Genomic DNA, 17,334 nt, shown 5'->3' on the forward strand with positions numbered 1-17,334 from the left:
AAAGAAAGAAAGAAAGAAAGAAAGAAAGAAAGAAAGAAAGAAAGAAAAAGAAAGAAAGAAAGAAGGATGCAAGGCACTGTGGTGGGCACAAGAAAAGAAACAAGAACCTCCTGTATCTAATATGTTTAAAGAAAATAGAACGTAAGATTAATAGATGGTACTGCAATTTTAGGGCTCCTGCTGTAGAGTGAAGGTTATTTCTAGTGGAGGAGTTACCTACCCACTCCACTCTTCAAAAGGGCAAGGTCTTCTGCAGCAGGGGGTGGAAGGACAAGGTCCAGCACTCTCGGGACCCCCACTATCAGCATGCGATTAGGCTGGATAGACGCCAGGCACTAATGCAGGAAGAGAATGGACAGATTATGACGATGGCCTTCAAGGCTTCTGGCACGCAGCTCCCCACCCCAGGATTAAGTAATAGAAGATCTAGACTCGATCTCAGGGTCAGACCCAGTTTTGGGTAGGGGTGGGAGGGGTCGCAAACACTTTCCCAATTAGCCCAAAGCCGGAGGGAAATTCCCGTCCCGGTGGTAGCCCCGGCAGGTCCCGGCAGGGGGTAGGGCTGGTAGAGAACGTGGAGAAAGGGGGCGGAGACTCCGAGGAAGCCCTACTGGAGCTCAGGAAAGTCGCCGGGCCTTCTGTTTGCACGGCGCGTGTTTCCCGCGAGGGCGGCGGACGTCTCGGGCTGTGACACCCGCGGCTTCCAATCACGCACAATGAAGCGGGGCTGAGCGCCGGAAGTAGGGCCGAAAGAAAACAAGACCGAGCGGGGACCGAGGCCGGAAGAGGTAGGGGTTCGCTGCGGAGGCGGTGAGTGTGTACCTGAGGGGGCTAGGGTGGGGGGCGAGAGGTCCGGGTGGTCTCTCTTCGCCTTCCCCCGCTCCCCCGTCCTGCCCTCGGTCCTCGGCCTCGCCCCTCGTGGTTTGTCTCCGCTGTTGCCGCGGAGCCCCAGGCGCCGGCGGGGCAGGACGGGGCCGGGTCGGTCCCCGGGGCCGGGCCGGGCGTACAGTTGGCCCGCGGCCTCGCCCTCTCCCCGCGCCCCCGGGGCAGTCTCCCAGGCCGGGGCGCTCCCCCGGCGCGGCGCCGGCGCAAGTTGGGAGGCCCCGGGCGAGCCTGTTTGTTCCGCTTTGTTCGTGGGGGACCGAACGGGCCGGGGCGGGGGCTCTTTGCCGGTGTTGGGGCTGGGGGTCCCGGGTCACTCCACCCCTTCCCTTTGTGGCGGCCGGGAGGGAGAGAAGGCAGCTCGGGCAGCTTCCTTCCCCCCGTCCCCTCTTCTTCCAGCGGTGTGGAGACGGAAGTAGCCCGGGGTCTGAGGGAGGCATTGGTGTTTGTAGTGCAAGGAGCGCCGCATTGCAAGTCAAGAGGATCTGGGTTCGAATTTAGACTTTGCTACTTTACTTCATGTGGGAACTTGGACGAGTTCTTTAACTTCCTGAGGTTTGGTTTCCTCCTCAGTAAAATGAGATATGGCAAAAAGTCTGCAAACTGTGCATACCTTGACCCAGCATTGCCACTGCTAAGGAAGCTACCTTTCAGAGAGATTCAAGACCGCTAAAGGATCTGTATGTACTGAAGTCTAGTAGCACTTTTTGTTGTTGCGAAAGAACTGGAAATGGTTAGGAAATGGTTGAGCAAATTATAGTATGTGAATCTAAGAGATATTATTGTGCCATAAGAAATGGTGAAAGGGAATAATTCAGAGAATCCTGGGAAGACTTAATGTGAACGCAAGCAGTGACATGAGTTGAGCCAGAGCTATGTTTAATGACCACAATATTGTAAACGAAAACAGCTTTGAAAAACTTAACTCTAGAAAAATGAAATGACCAGTCTTGACTCCGGAAGTCTACAGATCTTAGCCTTTTTGGTGGCATTTTAGTGAAACCTTATTAACCCAAGAAGTGTTTTTAAATGCATAGTATGCAATAAGATTACAAAGGAAACTATGTTGAAGTACTCTTATGCAAATATTTTTGAAAAATGAATTTTTGGACCCCAGGTTAAGACCCTGCTGTAGATGAGATATGCCTCCCACTTCTTGGTGAGGTGTTGGTTAGATGTAGAATAATATATTTTCCAGACATAACCAGTACAACACAAATTGGTTTTTCTTGACTATATTTATTCACTACAAGAGAGGGTTTTTATTTGGTGGTGATTCAGAAAACAAAAGAAAAGAAAGAGCATCATTGAAACATTTTAAAATATGTATAAGAGGAAGTTCAGTGCAATATACCACCATGTTAAATTTTAATGTGTATTTAAGAAGCTATGTGTAATAGATTCAGTGTTTTAGATACAACCTTATTTTTCAGGCCCTTTTAATATATGGTAATGTTCATTTTTTTTTTTTTTTACAAAGTAAAGGATTCTAATTAAGTGACCTCTTAAGTCAGAAAGTTTTACCAAGAAATTCTCATTGTTTAATAAAATCTGAAACATGACATTTCAATAGTTAGCTATAAATGAAAGCAAGGTTTGGGTGTTATTTCCCATTTTTATAATACTGTTTGTGAAACTTGATAAAACACTTAGAATCATGAGATCTTAGTGCCACAGAAATCAATTTTTCTAAATATGTGAATAATAATGGTTTTTCAAGATTGTGAGAAAATTAAGATTTTTAGTAAAATAAATTGCCTCATTATAAAATTTGTATCACAGTAATGCACAGTAACTAGTATTTGAATCAATTATGTTATAAATATACTATTTTAACCAGAGAATATTATACTTACCACAACAGTATACTATTCCTGCTCTCAGAGACAATTTCATTCCAAGGTGATATTATAGTCACATTATAAAAACAAAATGTTCCCTTTATAAAGACTGCTTGAAATTTAGTTTAAATTACTTTAACTCTGTGGTAATATATAAACAGTGAAGGTGTTTCAAAGCTCTTTGTCTTACCTTCCCCTCCTTGCCTCATTCCTCTCAGCACAGTAGAAGAAAAGGAACAATGACATGTAATCATTTTTGTTACCTTCTTAAGGGTTGTCCACACTGTTTGGGATGTACCCTTACAGTTTAATCTGTTCCCCATCACCTCTGATGTTAGTTTAGTGAGAGAGGCAAAGTAATGTAGGGTAAAAAACTAGACAGTTTCTGAATGGCATGAGTTCACACCCTCCCTATACTTAATTCTTTGCTCACTTAAGTGTTATGTTTATTTCAGTGATCAGAAATGCTTTCTGGTACTTGTGTAGAAAAATTGTTCAATTTTTTAAAGTAGTATAATGTTATTTGTTAAAATAAACTACTAAAAAATTTTTCAGATACCTCAAAGAAAACTGAAGCGCACAGATGATGGGAGATGCGGCAAAACCTTGTTTTTTCAAGCGAAATAAAGAACGTGGAATTATAGAAGATGATTTCAGGAGGGCTTCTCCACAACCAGACTATTTAATAATGGATGATTCTGGTAATGGACATGGCAGTAAAACAGAAAAAGGCCTTCCCCCCAAAAAAGGAACACCAGGGAACTATGGGAACAGCCCCAGGAAAGGACCACATGCTATTTCAAACAGTCCAAATGTACCTAAAAACATGAGTCATGGTCAAGGAGCAAGAACAAATGACAGCCACAAAGATAATGTTAAGAGATGGCTATCTGATGAATTGAATGAAGCAGATAACTGGTTAGATTTCAAAACTGGCTCTAGGATTCCTGTTACAAACCGACCAAGAAAAGATGTATTTCAAGAAGGTGAAGATGGCCATAGGTGGCAAGATGGAAGAGGATGCAGAAGTGTAAGATGGCAACTTCAGAAAGACCTAACAAACATAGAAATTTCAGAAATGCAAACAGGAAGCTCTGGTAATATATCCCAACTTCTGCAGTTAAAACCCCAGTGCAAGAATGTCTTTTCATCTAGCATCCTTATCTAAGTGGATTTTTATTGCTCTCAGCAGTTCCATTTTTTTCCATTTCAGGTCTGCTTTCCAAAAAGTAGTCACTTATTTAAAGCATTATTTTAAGAAATATAATCATGATATTTGTACAGCAGCAGAATAGTTCATATCCTGGTCCTATTAGGATGTAACGTGTCAGGGTGATCATTTTGTTTCTATAAATTAATCCATTTAGAACATCAGAAATACAGATAAAAGTTTCAGTGTTTAGTTTTTGGAAACACTGAAACCTATCTTAAAGGATCCTCATGAGGTTGATACCAGTTATTCAGAATAAATCATTAATTATAAGTTTTTCCAAAAGGTGAAATGCAGGTAATTTCTTTGCATGTTTTAACTATTTCTGTATAAATAACCATCTGAATCATAATTTTTATCAGATGTACAGTAGTTGTAGCTATATCTTCATCAATAAATCAACAGTATGAAAAATCCTGAATTAAATTTAAGTTTAGTCATACAAGACTACTAATTACTTGAAGAAATTAGTTGGGGTATCATTAGGAGTTGTTAAAGGAATATTGGATAAATACATAAGAAAAAAATCCATGATTTCGTTATCAGAATACCTGTTGCATTGTAGGAAATTGTATTAAGTTATTCTGGTTTTTTAACAGGAACATCAGAAAAATATATATATATAGTAACTACTTAAGAGTTTGTTTGAATACATATTTTACAAATAAAGAAAGCACGATCCAATTTAATAGGGTTCCTGAGGTCAGAGTTAATCATTGGTAGAACTAGGGTGAAAACTAAAGTCCATTAGTTATTTTATCATATACATAACATAATGAAAGACATTAAGAGAAAGCTGAAATTATGTTGCTTTTTAAAGTAGGGGACTTTCATTTTGCATGTTAAAAAAATTTAATATTTCTGTTACTTCCACCTTCGGCAAGGGGTGTAGGTGATATTTTATGCAGAAAAGGGAGCACTGTCAAAGTTTATTAGAATTCTGTAGTTGAGCCTTTAAAAAAGAAACAAGATAACAAAGTTTTAAAAGTTACTGTTGAGGGGCAGCTAGGTGGTGCAGTGCATAGAGCACTGGCCCTGAATTCAGGAGGACCTGAGCTCAAATATGACCTAGACCAGACACTTGACACGTACTAGCTGTGTGACCCTGGGCAAGTCACTTAACCCCAATTGCCTAAAATAAAAAAGTTACAGTTGAATAGTGCAAGTTGCAGTTCATATTTGCAGAGTCTCTGTACTTAAGCAACTTATAAATTTGAGACAATACTTAAAGACATTGTTAGAGAAAAGTATTCAGACTGAAGAACTCTTTTGTCTTTATCTCTGTTCTTAAAAGAAAATTCTGTAATTTTAACTGTTTTGGACGAGGATTTGTCCTGGTCCTCTGAATTCATCAGCTTTGGGATGGGAGCTCCCCTGTGAAAAATCTGCTTCTACCAATGCAGAAAAACAATTCTTCTGCCTTAGAAAGTTACTTAGAATTGTGCAGAAGTACACAGCCAGTATATGTCAGAGGTGATACTTAAGGCTCTGTATCTACTACTTAGTGCTACTGCTTCAGAAACATCCTATTCTGGGGAGGTTTGGGGGCGGAGAGTAGTAGCACAGTAGCTAAAGAAAGAATTATTACAAAAACTTGAAAAATGTATTGAATGAAGTTTAGTCACTGAATTATCAAGATATTGTTAAAGGTAGAAAAACCTCTATGAGATGATTCTATGCCATAGACTTTAAAGCAGTTTTATAGATGGGCTCTGATTGCATAGTAATCATGTATCAAATATCAGTTTTTTTAAAAAGCATCTTTCCTCTTTAAAGTGTTGTGAAAATGTGGAATTTGCTATATTTTTCCTGCTAATTTTCCATTTTTTCAATCTTTTCTCCAAAAAAAGTCTACCAGATATTCGGTTTTGTGTAAGAATTGAATGGCAACTCTGTCAGTGATACTGCTTAAAATAAATCCACTCAAATGTATTCTCTCAAGCCAGGAAGACCTGTGTTCAAGTCACATCTCTGATGTCCTGGCTATGTGCCCCGGCATGAAACTTCTCAGTGCTTAGTAACTCTTGAAAGAAGTACTGCCCTGCCTTGCCAGAGGCAGTGGGAACTTTGTACACCAGTGAAATCATAGGTCCTGTCTCTATGCCAAATTGATTCATGTCTTAGAGATGAAATAATGTACGACAGAGATGTAAATCTTGTTGTTTAAGGTAGAAAAACAGATTTTTGCATATAGAAAGTACATTTTTGGGGCAGCTAGGTGGCACCGTGGATAGAGCACCGGCCCTGAAGTCAGGAGAACCTGAGTTCAAATTTGGCCTCAGAACCAAACACTTGACACTTATTAGCTGTATGACCCTGGGCAAGTCACTTAACCGTAATTGCCTTAAAAAGAAAAGTACAATTTTGGATGAGGTCTGTGATTCCACTGAGCAAACTACATGTGCAGAAAACACACATTAGTAATAATTTCTTCTGTAACATGTGGATCTGTTACCAGTTGCTTTTCCTGTCTTATGCCCTTGGCTCATACACAGTCTAGCATTGGGCAAGGCTGCTTACATTTTAAGAATAAAATGTTAACAGGAAGCTTGATGAGACCTCCCAACTATAAAAATTTGAGACTCATACATGCTATGCATTGATTAGTTTTTTTGATACAGTCAAAGATTTTCTGATTACTTTTTGTGATTGTGCTTGAGTGTCTTCTTCCGTGGTAACTGAATTCAGGTTAAATATCAACAGTAATCACATCTCCTCCACTGTTTGTAAACAATGTGATGTTAATATCAGTCTCTGTAGAAAGAAGCCACTGCTGTCCGGACATCAGGATAATTGTTTGGATGTGTTGAGTAAGCTATAGAAGATAATAGTTTTAATATGCTGGTAATCCAAGTGACCCTGAGAAAGAAAATTGGTTTAAAGAAACTTGGTTCCATGTAAAAATTAAATGGTTCTTAAACTTCTCCTGCTACCTCTTTCTACCCAATAAAAGTCCTCCACGAATAAAGCCCAAAGAAGCAAAGCCAGTGGATAGAACTCATTATTACATTGTTAACTCCTCCCCACCCCAACCAGTTCCCCTGTATTAGATGTTACTGATAGTCATAAAAACTGCATTAATGCAAATATTTATTATTGCCTAGTCTCAAGTTTAAAAAAATCTCTCTGTGATTAAGAAAGTATAATTCAGATGTAGTCATTGAGGGAAAATTATGTTATTAAAAGGTGGGGCAAATGACAACGTAGCCACACCTGAATTAAAATCATTCTTAATGTGTTCTGAGAAGCTTTTGACAATATTGTATGTTGCAAATTTGGTCTTGGATAGCTGTTTTCAGAACAATAAGTTTTGACATTTTGACAAATGTTTTTCAAAACATTTGGCTGTGCTAATATGAGTTCCTTTGGAATATTTACAAGAAAATTTTAGTATTGAATTAATTTCCTGAACAAATTGTTTTTTTAAGTTTCAGAGGAAATGAAAGAAGTGTTATTCAGTTCAATATACAGTTAATAATAATTGTTGGATTGTATTAGATTAATACCATTAAGGGTAGTGTATCCACTTATAATTATTCACAAAAATATAAAGAGATTACTTTTAAAAAGTTACTCATAATGTCCTATAGCATCATAGCTTCAACTTAGTTTATTTCTTTGCTTCCTATTGTTGAGATAATTTAGAATGATTTTATGAAGTTGGAAAACCATGTGAAGGTGCAACTTTTTATCTAGAAACCTTACAGAGATATCTTCTTGCTGATCTCACTAAAGGGTGCTTCTTATGATAATTGGTACTTAGAAAAGAAAAAGAAGGAAGGAAACAAACACTTATTAAGCACTTACTATGTTACTATGTGCCAGTCCTGTGCTAAGGGCTTTACCATTATTATTTCCTATAATCCTCACAATGATTATGCTGGGAAGTTGGTGCTGTTATTATCCCCATTTTACAGTTGAAGAAATTGAGGCAGGCAGATTATATGACCTGCCCAGGGTTATCTAGCCCGTAAGTGACTGAGGCTGGATTTGAACTAAGGTCTTCCTGATTCCAGGATAATGAACATATTTTTGAATCTCATAAATAAGATGCTTCACTTTTCTAAAATAATTTTTTTTCCTTAATTCTCTCCCTAAAACCGTTTCATTTCTTTATAGGACTGTACCTTAAAAGTTTTTTATTGGGAACTTTCTTTTGTACTACTTTTCAATTGCACTTTCCCCAACTGTTACTCTTTGACTTTTTTCTCCCAACAGCCAGGGATAGTATTCTTAGGAGCTTCTCAGAAAACATAATTTATGTTTCTTATATAGAGATATAAGCAGAGTGTTACTTAGTATTCACAGCTCTTGTCAGCAATTTTTTTGTTGGCTTGTTTTGGTTTGGAATGAAGATCCAGGGCCTCCAACTGCCACAGAATTTTTCTTTTAAATGATTGACTCATTGCTGGTCTTGCACATATGGTAGAACTATATGTGCTGAGTTATGCTGCTTACTTGACTTCGAAATAGTGTGTATTTTTCTGTTGGTTTACACTTCCAAAGAATAATTTTTAAAACTATTCTTTGAACCATTAGAATCAAAACTTGAACTTGAGATTCAAATCGCTTTGTTTTTAGAGCTGTGAAGGACCCATCCAGAGCTGCATGAAACCAAATAATTTTTCAAAATTTAACCTTGTAATCCTTGTTTAAGTCCCATAGACAGATGTTTACATTTTATAAGAGGAGCAGATTATTTGTTTGGCCTGAGGGAGATGAGAACCTAGCAGAGTTCATGAAGAAATAAATTTATTTTTGGAAAAAAAGTTTATTTTGATAATATTAACTCTTCCCTTTCCTCACATTACTTGAAATATGTAAAGTAATTAGGTAATGATGGATAGGGAAAGGCAAAAGTTTGAAGAAAATAGGAAATAGTTTAATGCTGTTAAGTGTTAGTAAGAATTCACATATTCTGACTTTTTTGGTCTCAGGACTTTGGAGTGTTTTATAAATTGCCTTTTGCTGAAAGATTTAATGGCCAAATATTGTGTTTCCTTTCTATTATGTGTTTTATTCATAAGTTTCTGATATGGGTTTTTTGGTGATTGTGGTTGTCGTTTTGTTTTTTACTCTGTTGAGTTAAAATAAAAGCTTGTCTGAATTCAATTTAATGGCAATTTTTAAAGCACCTCTTAACATGAAGGTCACTTCTAGGTGCTGAGGATACAAATATTTTAAATGGTGGTATTCCTATCCTAAAAAAGAGCTTATAATCAAGTAGAAATTGACTTTTATCTGAATAGTAAGTACAGGCATGTGTTCAGAAGTCACAATCTTTACCCTTAAGTTTCTTTTCCATTGAAACGCAAGAAAAGTATAAACAATAATGACTAAAGTAGATTTTCTCACTTAAGGCTTTCCATTTTCTAAGCACGCCATAAAAATTCATAATAGGGGCACCTAGGTGGCGCAGTGAATAGAGCTCCAGCCTTGGAGTCAGGAGGACCTGAGTTCAAATCTGGCCTCAGACACTTGACACTTACTAGCTGTGTGACCCTGGGCAAGACACTCCACCCCGATTACCTCACCAAAAAGCAAAAAAAAAAAAATGATGAACAAGAACGAAAAGCTGGATACTGTGTGATTATAATTTCCAAGAAACTTGGCCTGGCAGAAGAGTTCAGAAAATACATCTTGTCTTTGCAGAAGTGGAAGACTGTGGATGTGGAGTATTGAATACAATGTCATATTGAATTGTGATAATTGGTTTGGCTTTTTTTTTCGTCCCTCTTATTCTTTGTTATAAGGAATTGCTTACTCAGTAGGGAATGAATAAATTTAGAAAATGTGATGTAAAAACAAGATTTAAATTAAAATTTCAGGAAAGAATCCTTTATATACCTTATAAAGGATTGAAATAGCCAGGTGAGGTGCTTAAAGTCAAGTGAACTTGACTACAGGAAAGCCACACTCTTCTACTGGTCAGTTTAACAGTCCAGTCTTTTCAGCTAAAATGGGTAGTTAGTCACACCTAACATTTTTTTAAGTAGAATACTGCTAATGAAATTCATTTTAACTTAAGAAAACAAGAAGCCAAAGAAACCCAGAAAATCGAGGAGAACTAGAAAAGAAGAGCACGATGAAGAGGAAGACATGGATGGCCCTGTTATAGATGAGTCAGTGCTGTCAGTGAAAGAACTACTGGGCTTACGACAGGCTGAGGAACGATTAAAGAGAGATTGTATTGACAGGCTAAGAAAGGTAATGTTTTCTCACATACTTTCATTAACAATAGGCAGTATTTTTAATGTTGGAACTATTACTTTTCTGTTATTAAGGATCAAACCCTACATGTTAGACCACATTCCATAGAATTAAATTATGTGGAATTACATATTCCATGTAAATGTAACTGTTCTTACAAAATTTTTGGGATTATATTCAGTGACTTAAAGTTAGTGATGTGTAAATGGTTAAATAAAGTTAATTTACTCTGCTTCACTTCAGGAAATAGACAGGAACTAACTTTTGGGCTAACTTATGAGTGGCAATATTTATATCTTTCTAAATTTCAGCGCTCACGAAACTACCCCACAGCAAAATACATATGCAAACTCTGTGATGTCTTAGTTGAATCCATTGTATCTGCTCATAAGCACATCAAAGAGAAGAGGCACAAGAAAAACATAAAGGTAAGTTAATATGTAACATAATTAGATTGATATGTATAGATGTTTATATTTTGTTCTCAGTTGTCATTTTGATATTCATATCTCTCTATATATTAGTATCCCAATTTTGAAACTTTTACTAGTGCCATGGTAGGAGACTGTGTCTAGCGCCTAATGACCAACCTAGCTAAGCATGAAGTTCATCACCAGAACACTGGCCACTCAATTATAAAGTCTTCAGCTATGGTAATAACACATAGGCTAGTGATAGACTGAATCTGTGATTTCATTGATGTAGGGAACTCTCCCAGATGAGGAAACTCTCTTTAACAATGCAAACGGGCACCTTCTGTGCAACTTGTAGTCTTAGAGAGTTGCCCAGAGCACTAAAAGGGTAAGGGACTTGCCCAGAGTCACACAGCCAGTATGTGTCAAAGACAGGACTTGAATCCAGGTCTTATTGGCTTCAAGGCCAGTTCTTTATCCACTATTCCATGTCTGACATGAAATAGATAAAAATTGGCCCCCAGGCCTGTGCAACTCCCTTCTGCTTGTATTCAGTGGTAGCAAAGTAGCATGAAAGAAAGTATCTGTATAGGTCATCTATGGACTGTTTACTTGTCCCTACTCCTGAGTCTAACATCTTTATCCAGTGACCCAGGTAGTTGAAATGATATTGGAGAAATTGAACCACGTCTTTATTGAAACCAGAAGACACAGAAATTGGAATTAAACAGAAGAATGGCTTAGGCCCGAGTTCTCTTTGTAGAAATGAGTAAAGGAGTTGACAGGGCTGGTTTTATTCAGAGGGCAATAAAAATGTCATTTCATGAAATACCTGATCATCGCATCTTGGCCAAATCTCCTGATAAATATAGACAAAGGGGACTGCCATGACAATAATTGTAGCATATGTGCTAACATTTCTTGCAGAGGAGAAAGTACGAAGAACTTGACAAGTTCCTCAAAACCAAGTGAACATATACCTTGATACTCAGTGACTTCAGTATGAAGGTGGGCACAGGGAAAACAGCCAAAAAATGTGTTGGAAAATATGGTTCAGGATTAAGAAATTAAAGAGACCAGAGGCATATAAATTACTCAGAAGCCTCACGTATGTATCATCAATACTTGTTTCAGAAAGCATCAGAAGGCATTGGGCAGGACAAGCACTAAATATCAGTTTTTTTTTTTAAATGAAATTTACTATGTCTTAATAGAAAAGAAATGTCTGGTTACTAAAATGGGACTCATTTCAGCATTATCTGTCAGCGTGGCATTCAGGTCATTGACTTCATGGTGGTAGTGTGGTATAGTGTTGGACTTGAATGAGGAAACCTGCATTCTTATCCTGCCTCAGATACTTGCTAGCTGTGTTCATGGGCAAGTAATTCAATCTCTCAGAGCTTTAGTTTCCCCATCTATAAAAGGGAATAGTCCTATCACCCTAGCTCACAGGGTTGTTGTGAGAAAAGTGTTTTGTGAATTTCAAAGTGCTATATAAATTCAATTATTGTTAATACAGCAAAAATAAAAATTAGTAAATTAGGAAAAAAGATAAAGATAACACTACCTGTAATTACAGTAGTTCCTACTTAACATATTTGAATAAGCTATGGGAAATGGATAATAATAAAGATGTTAATTCTGATTATCACTATTTCTTAAGAGAGTTTAACCAGTATTCAGATCACCACAACAAGGAGGCCAAAAGAATTTGAATATTGTCTCAGCCAGAAAACACTTGCTCAGTGGAGAGACATGATAGCCAAGCACATCATCAGTTTAGAATACAAGCTCATTTGTTAAATATTTTGGAGGTGAATATAGAAAGATTATGAGCAGTTTTGCTTCACAAAAATAAGAAGTGTTGGAAGAAACAATTCTGCAGAAAATTTATTGTGAGACCCAACTAAGTGGGATTATCCCAAGAATATCAATGTCACAGAAAAATCTGCCAGCATTTTATATTAATCTGTTAATAGTGAGAGAAGAACCAACACATTTGTCCTTTTAATAGCTGATAAGGAAGTAGAAATGGCACTCAAAATAATGAAGTGAAGAAGAGCATCTGAACAGACCAAATACATTCAGAGGAAATACAGATGGGAAAACAGTTTTAAAGTCACTTAGATCCATTTCCAAGATCTCCAAAAAGATAATTCCAAAAGGTTAAAAATGGCATTATTACCAATAAAAGGCAAGAAGCCATAAGTAAATACCAACTCACATGCCTATCCTCATCTTCTTAAAATCTTGATAAGAATAGGCAGTACACTTACAGAGACTATTGTTTATTTAACTATAAAGAGGGAGTAGGCAGAATTTCACAGAATATGCTCTACAGAAAATCAGTCTTCACAATTACACAATATAGAGACAGAAGACAATATTTTGTACTTCGTTGATTACAAGCATTTGAATCATATATAGCAGACTCAGTATGGTTTATGAATGTCTTCCAACAAGCTGACTGTCTCCTAGGTATAAATGTCACACAAAGATCTTTGACATATGCCACAGAGGTGATATTGCTAAATGAACATCTGATGGTCAATTTCACGAGCATATGCTTGCCAAAAGTATTCACCAGTGTGCCAAAGACTGCCTTGTGCAAAGTCCAAATAGGAATTCTTTATAGGAGACATGTCACAGATCATCAAATCTCTTATATTGGAATGCACTTGTACAGGCTCTCTAATCCAGCCTAAACCTGAAGAAGAATCTCTTCAAGTGGTCATCTAGTTTTGATTGAAGATCTCTGGTGAAAAGGAGACCCCTTTGTCCCAAGGCAGCATATTCACTTTTAGATGGCTCCAATTGTTTTCATTATATCAAGCCTAAATTTATGTCTTTGCAGCTTACAATCACTGCTCCTTATTCTAACCTTTGGAGCCAAACAGAGCATGTGTAATCCTTCTTTCACATGACAACCCTTCTGATATTTGAAGATGGCTGCCATGTTATTCCTGAGTCTTCTAAATCTCCTCATGTCCTTCAGCCAGTCTTCATATGGCATGAGTCTTAAGACCCTACAGCTGGTATGGTCAGGAAGTCCTGGATTTAGAACCACTGACCTTGATATTAATCCTGCCATGTCCTTGGTTTAAGTCATTTCCCTGTCTAGGCCTCAGTTTCCTATTGTATAAAATAAAAGGGTTAGATTAAGTAATTACCATGATCTTGATTACTGCTCTCTGGATGCCTCCTGGTTTCTTAGTTTGCTCTAGTTACGATCTGACCAGGGCAAGGTGCAGTGGTCTGTTGCCTCCCCAGCCCTGCACCTTTTGTCTCTCTTGATGCAGTCTAAGATTCTATTAGCTAAAATCCTCAAATCTTTTACAGATGAACTCTTTTCTAGATACAGACAGTTCTTGCTTTATATAAGTGGACTGTTCCACAGACTTCTACATGAAGCAATTTTTAGCTAGTATGAATTTGTCAGTGAACATGGGGAAAGGAGAGAAGAAGGGAGACAGAATGGGAGTCACAGGCCAGTGGAGGGAGGGGGCCAGCTCATGGTTCAAGGACACATGGGGGCCAGAGACAGACTTGCAGGTGGGTGGGCAGAGCAGGGTAGAGGTCTCCTTTCTTCACCCGGTGTCTGAAGCCAAGCCCCCATCCAGTGGTAGCAGTCTCCAGGAGTTTGTTCTGCTTTCACTTGGATGTGTTGTGTTTTTTTTTTGTTTTGTTTTGTTTTGTTTTTGGTGGAGGCATGGGAAGCTGTGGAGTGCCAAGCTGAGGGGCAAGAGCAGAGAGAGAGCACAGTACTATACAGTAAAGTTAGTATGAGTGGTTGCTTTTTGTTTTTGTTTTTAAAGTGTGGATTTGCATAAAGTTGAATATGCATAATGCAAATTTACATAAAGCAAGAACTGTCTGTATACCTTTTCTAGCTTGTACTTGTGAATATGTATGTGTGTGTGTGTATGTATCTACACACATTTACCTACATGTCTATATTAACATTGATGTGTTTACATTTTCCCCATTGAACTTCATCTTACTAGATTTGACACAGCATTCTAGCCTCTCCAGAGACTCGTCAAATTTGACTAATCCATCGTATTAGCTATCCTCTCACAAATCCCTCAGACACTCCATAGAAAGCTTTCCATATTGACATCAAATTATTAATGACTACACTCTTGTCATTCAAACAACTCTGAATCCACCTAATTTTACTGTCATCTAGCCCACATCTTTTCCCCTAGAATAGTATGAGACATTGTTTTTGTTTTTTTGTCCTTAGCACCTTTCACAGTGCTTTGCATATAGTAGGTGCTTGATAAATGCTTGTTGATTGATTGACTTAAGTTAAATTGTATCCTCTCTGTCTAGTAATGCTGTCAAAAATAAATAAGGTTAGTCTGGTATAACCTGGCCTTGGCAAAGTAATGCTGGCTCTTTGTAATTAACTGTCTCCTTTTTTGGATGTTCACCAACTGTGTCTTTATTAATACTTTTTTGCCAGCATTTGAAATCAAGTTCACTGACCTATAGTTGACAAATTCTTTTCCTGTTTTCAAAAATCCAGAACATTTGCCCTTCTCCAATCCTGCAATGCCTTTTCTATTCTCCATGATCTTGTATAGATTACAATCAATAGCTTAGTCATCACATCTACCATATCAGTAACATCTGAGCCTGGTGATTTGAATTCATTATGGGTACCTGGGTGGTTTTTTGCTATCTTACTATTTGTCTGGGGATCAACTCCTTCACCATTTTTTTCTACCCTTTCTAAGTATAACGACCATTCTCCATGGCAGAGAAAACAGAAGCAGAATAGTGGAGCAGCTCTGCCTTTTCTGGGTTCCATTAAAAACCCAAAGGTCTTAAGTCAGCTTCCTCTGAGTTTTAGCACTCCTGTTACTATTCTCATAGGACTGTCCCACACTTTTTGTTCATCCTGTTACTGCTCTTGCTTCCATCTTCTATACTTTTAAAAATTACTGAGTTGTTTCTTACCTTGGCATCCACATTGATCTTTTTCAATTAGTCCTGTTTTTTGTACTTTCTTTGAAATCTCTCCAGTAATCTAGGGTGCATATCAGACCATACTCAACTTCCCTTCCCTTCTCTATCACAGTTTCTAATATGGAGTAGTCACTTTATAAATTTTTCATCATTTCCACTCCTAGGAGCCAGTTCCTACTTGTTTATGAGAATCAGTTACAGGATTAGATCCTCCATTCAAGGATAAAATTCTCATTAAAATTATTTGAAAAATTATTAGCTGTTCTTTTGGCGGAGAGAAAACTCCATTAGATAAACACCTAATTGGAGTTGTCCATTATATTATGCTGCCATGCTAGGGTTATGATCTCTTTTCTCAAATTCACTTATTTATTTTCTCCTGTCCAGTTAGAATGTAGTAATTCCTGATGTTACTTCTGTTTCTACCTTAATTGACTTTCATCCAGATGTTCTTTACCATACTCCCATGCTCTAGTTCAACATCATATCTTTGTAATATACAATTTTAATATGTCCCTCATTTTCTTATCCTGTCTCTTTTGAGTAAGATATACCCATCCAGGCTAAATTCTAGTCCCAGGTCTCATCCTACCAATTCTGTGATGCCTATGCAGTCTAACTTGCTTTCTTGGACTTGCATCTCTAGTTTACCTTACTTTACATGTGTGGACACACCCACACGAGCACATGCACACACACACACTGCTACACAGCTGTATGTAGACCACTGAGGCTATGGATTTTACTCGTCTCCTTTCTTGGATTTAGTCTCTTTTGAATTTGGGTGCTTCTGCTGCTATCCTTACAATGTTGCAGCTGTAATCTACAGTTTCTACCTTGGTAGATATACATAAGCAGAATTCTTTCCCTTTTTTTCTGTTTAAGGACTTTTTGAATAGATTTTTAAAACTGCAGGAATATAAATTTTTATTGGTCCTTTGTAAGATACAGTTTACCTTTCTCCTGGAGGATGTCATTTCTGTATTTTAATCTGTTAAAATCTGTTACCGAAGTTCTTGCCTACAGTCACTAGTGGTGGTGAAAACACCATCTCTGCCCATAAGGATTTTAGTTTCGTGCTCAAGGCTGAAAAATTTTTAGCAATGCTTTCTAGATTCCTAGTATCATTTGTTCCCATGTAATTCAGCATAAGTTGTTAATGGTCATCTAGTTTTACAAGTCTTCAGAGGGTCTTTTCTAGATACATGCCTTAGGAAAACAGCTGATGTCCCTGTTGTTAGGTTGACAAATAATTGCCTCACTACCTCTCAGCAGACAGTTACCAGCCTCCTCCCTCTCATCTCTTTTTCCTTGGATCTTTATTGGATAACCTCTCACCTGACAGTATCTATGGTTACACAACATCATTCTTTGAACTCTAAGTAGCTGTTTTCTCATTATCCAGTTCAGCATAGTTCTAAAGGTTCTGTGACCTTTCTTCCCATTGCCTTCTAGATCACATTTTTTTTCTACTCTTCAGTTTTCCTGACTCATGTCAAGATTTTCCTCTGCATCTTCCTATCCCTTTTTCTTTGTTTTCACATTGAAACTCTTCTTCACTTTTGTGGGTTTTTTTTTAAAAAAACAATAATTTTCTTAATAGCCTGGAGTATGTGAAAAGGTAATCTTTACTTTCTCTTTTAGGACAGACGTTAGCTTACCCTTTGAGCATAGATAGCAGTCATTTGGCCATATCATAATTATAAGAAATGCCACTCTGTCATTCTGGCTATCAGCCATCCTAGATAACTTCTGTGTCAAATAGGAGTTCTGTTTGTAGGGATCTTTAGCTCCACATTTGTCA

The 17,334-nt window shown here is 37.6% G+C and overlaps 1 protein-coding gene across 9 annotated transcripts in view; it reads left to right on the forward strand.

Annotated features, from left to right (window-relative positions):
- Positions 1-708: 708 nt before the first annotated feature.
- The window catches only part of TUT7 (terminal uridylyl transferase 7), a 99,317-nt gene continuing 82,691 nt past the window's right edge, over positions 709-17,334 (forward strand). For 6 of the 9 annotated variants that reach the window (XM_027874930.1, XM_027874933.1, XM_027874938.1 and 3 more), the window contains exons 1-4: positions 739-810; positions 3,279-3,820; positions 9,962-10,140; positions 10,455-10,571. In XM_027874930.1, the coding sequence (XP_027730731.1) occupies positions 3,307-3,820; positions 9,962-10,140; positions 10,455-10,571 (810 nt within the window). In that variant the 5' untranslated portion in view covers positions 739-810; positions 3,279-3,306. Of the gene's footprint in view, positions 811-1,265; positions 1,563-3,278; positions 3,821-9,961; positions 10,141-10,454; positions 10,572-17,334 lie in introns of those variants that run through there. The other 3 variants (XM_027874932.1, XM_027874931.1, XM_027874939.1) reach the window with 3 other exon arrangements.

This window comes from Vombatus ursinus, unplaced genomic scaffold (genome assembly GCF_900497805.2).
Source record: "Vombatus ursinus unplaced genomic scaffold, bare-nosed wombat genome assembly UNPS02014807.1, whole genome shotgun sequence".
Classification (NCBI taxonomy): Eukaryota; Metazoa; Chordata; class Mammalia; order Diprotodontia; family Vombatidae; genus Vombatus; species Vombatus ursinus.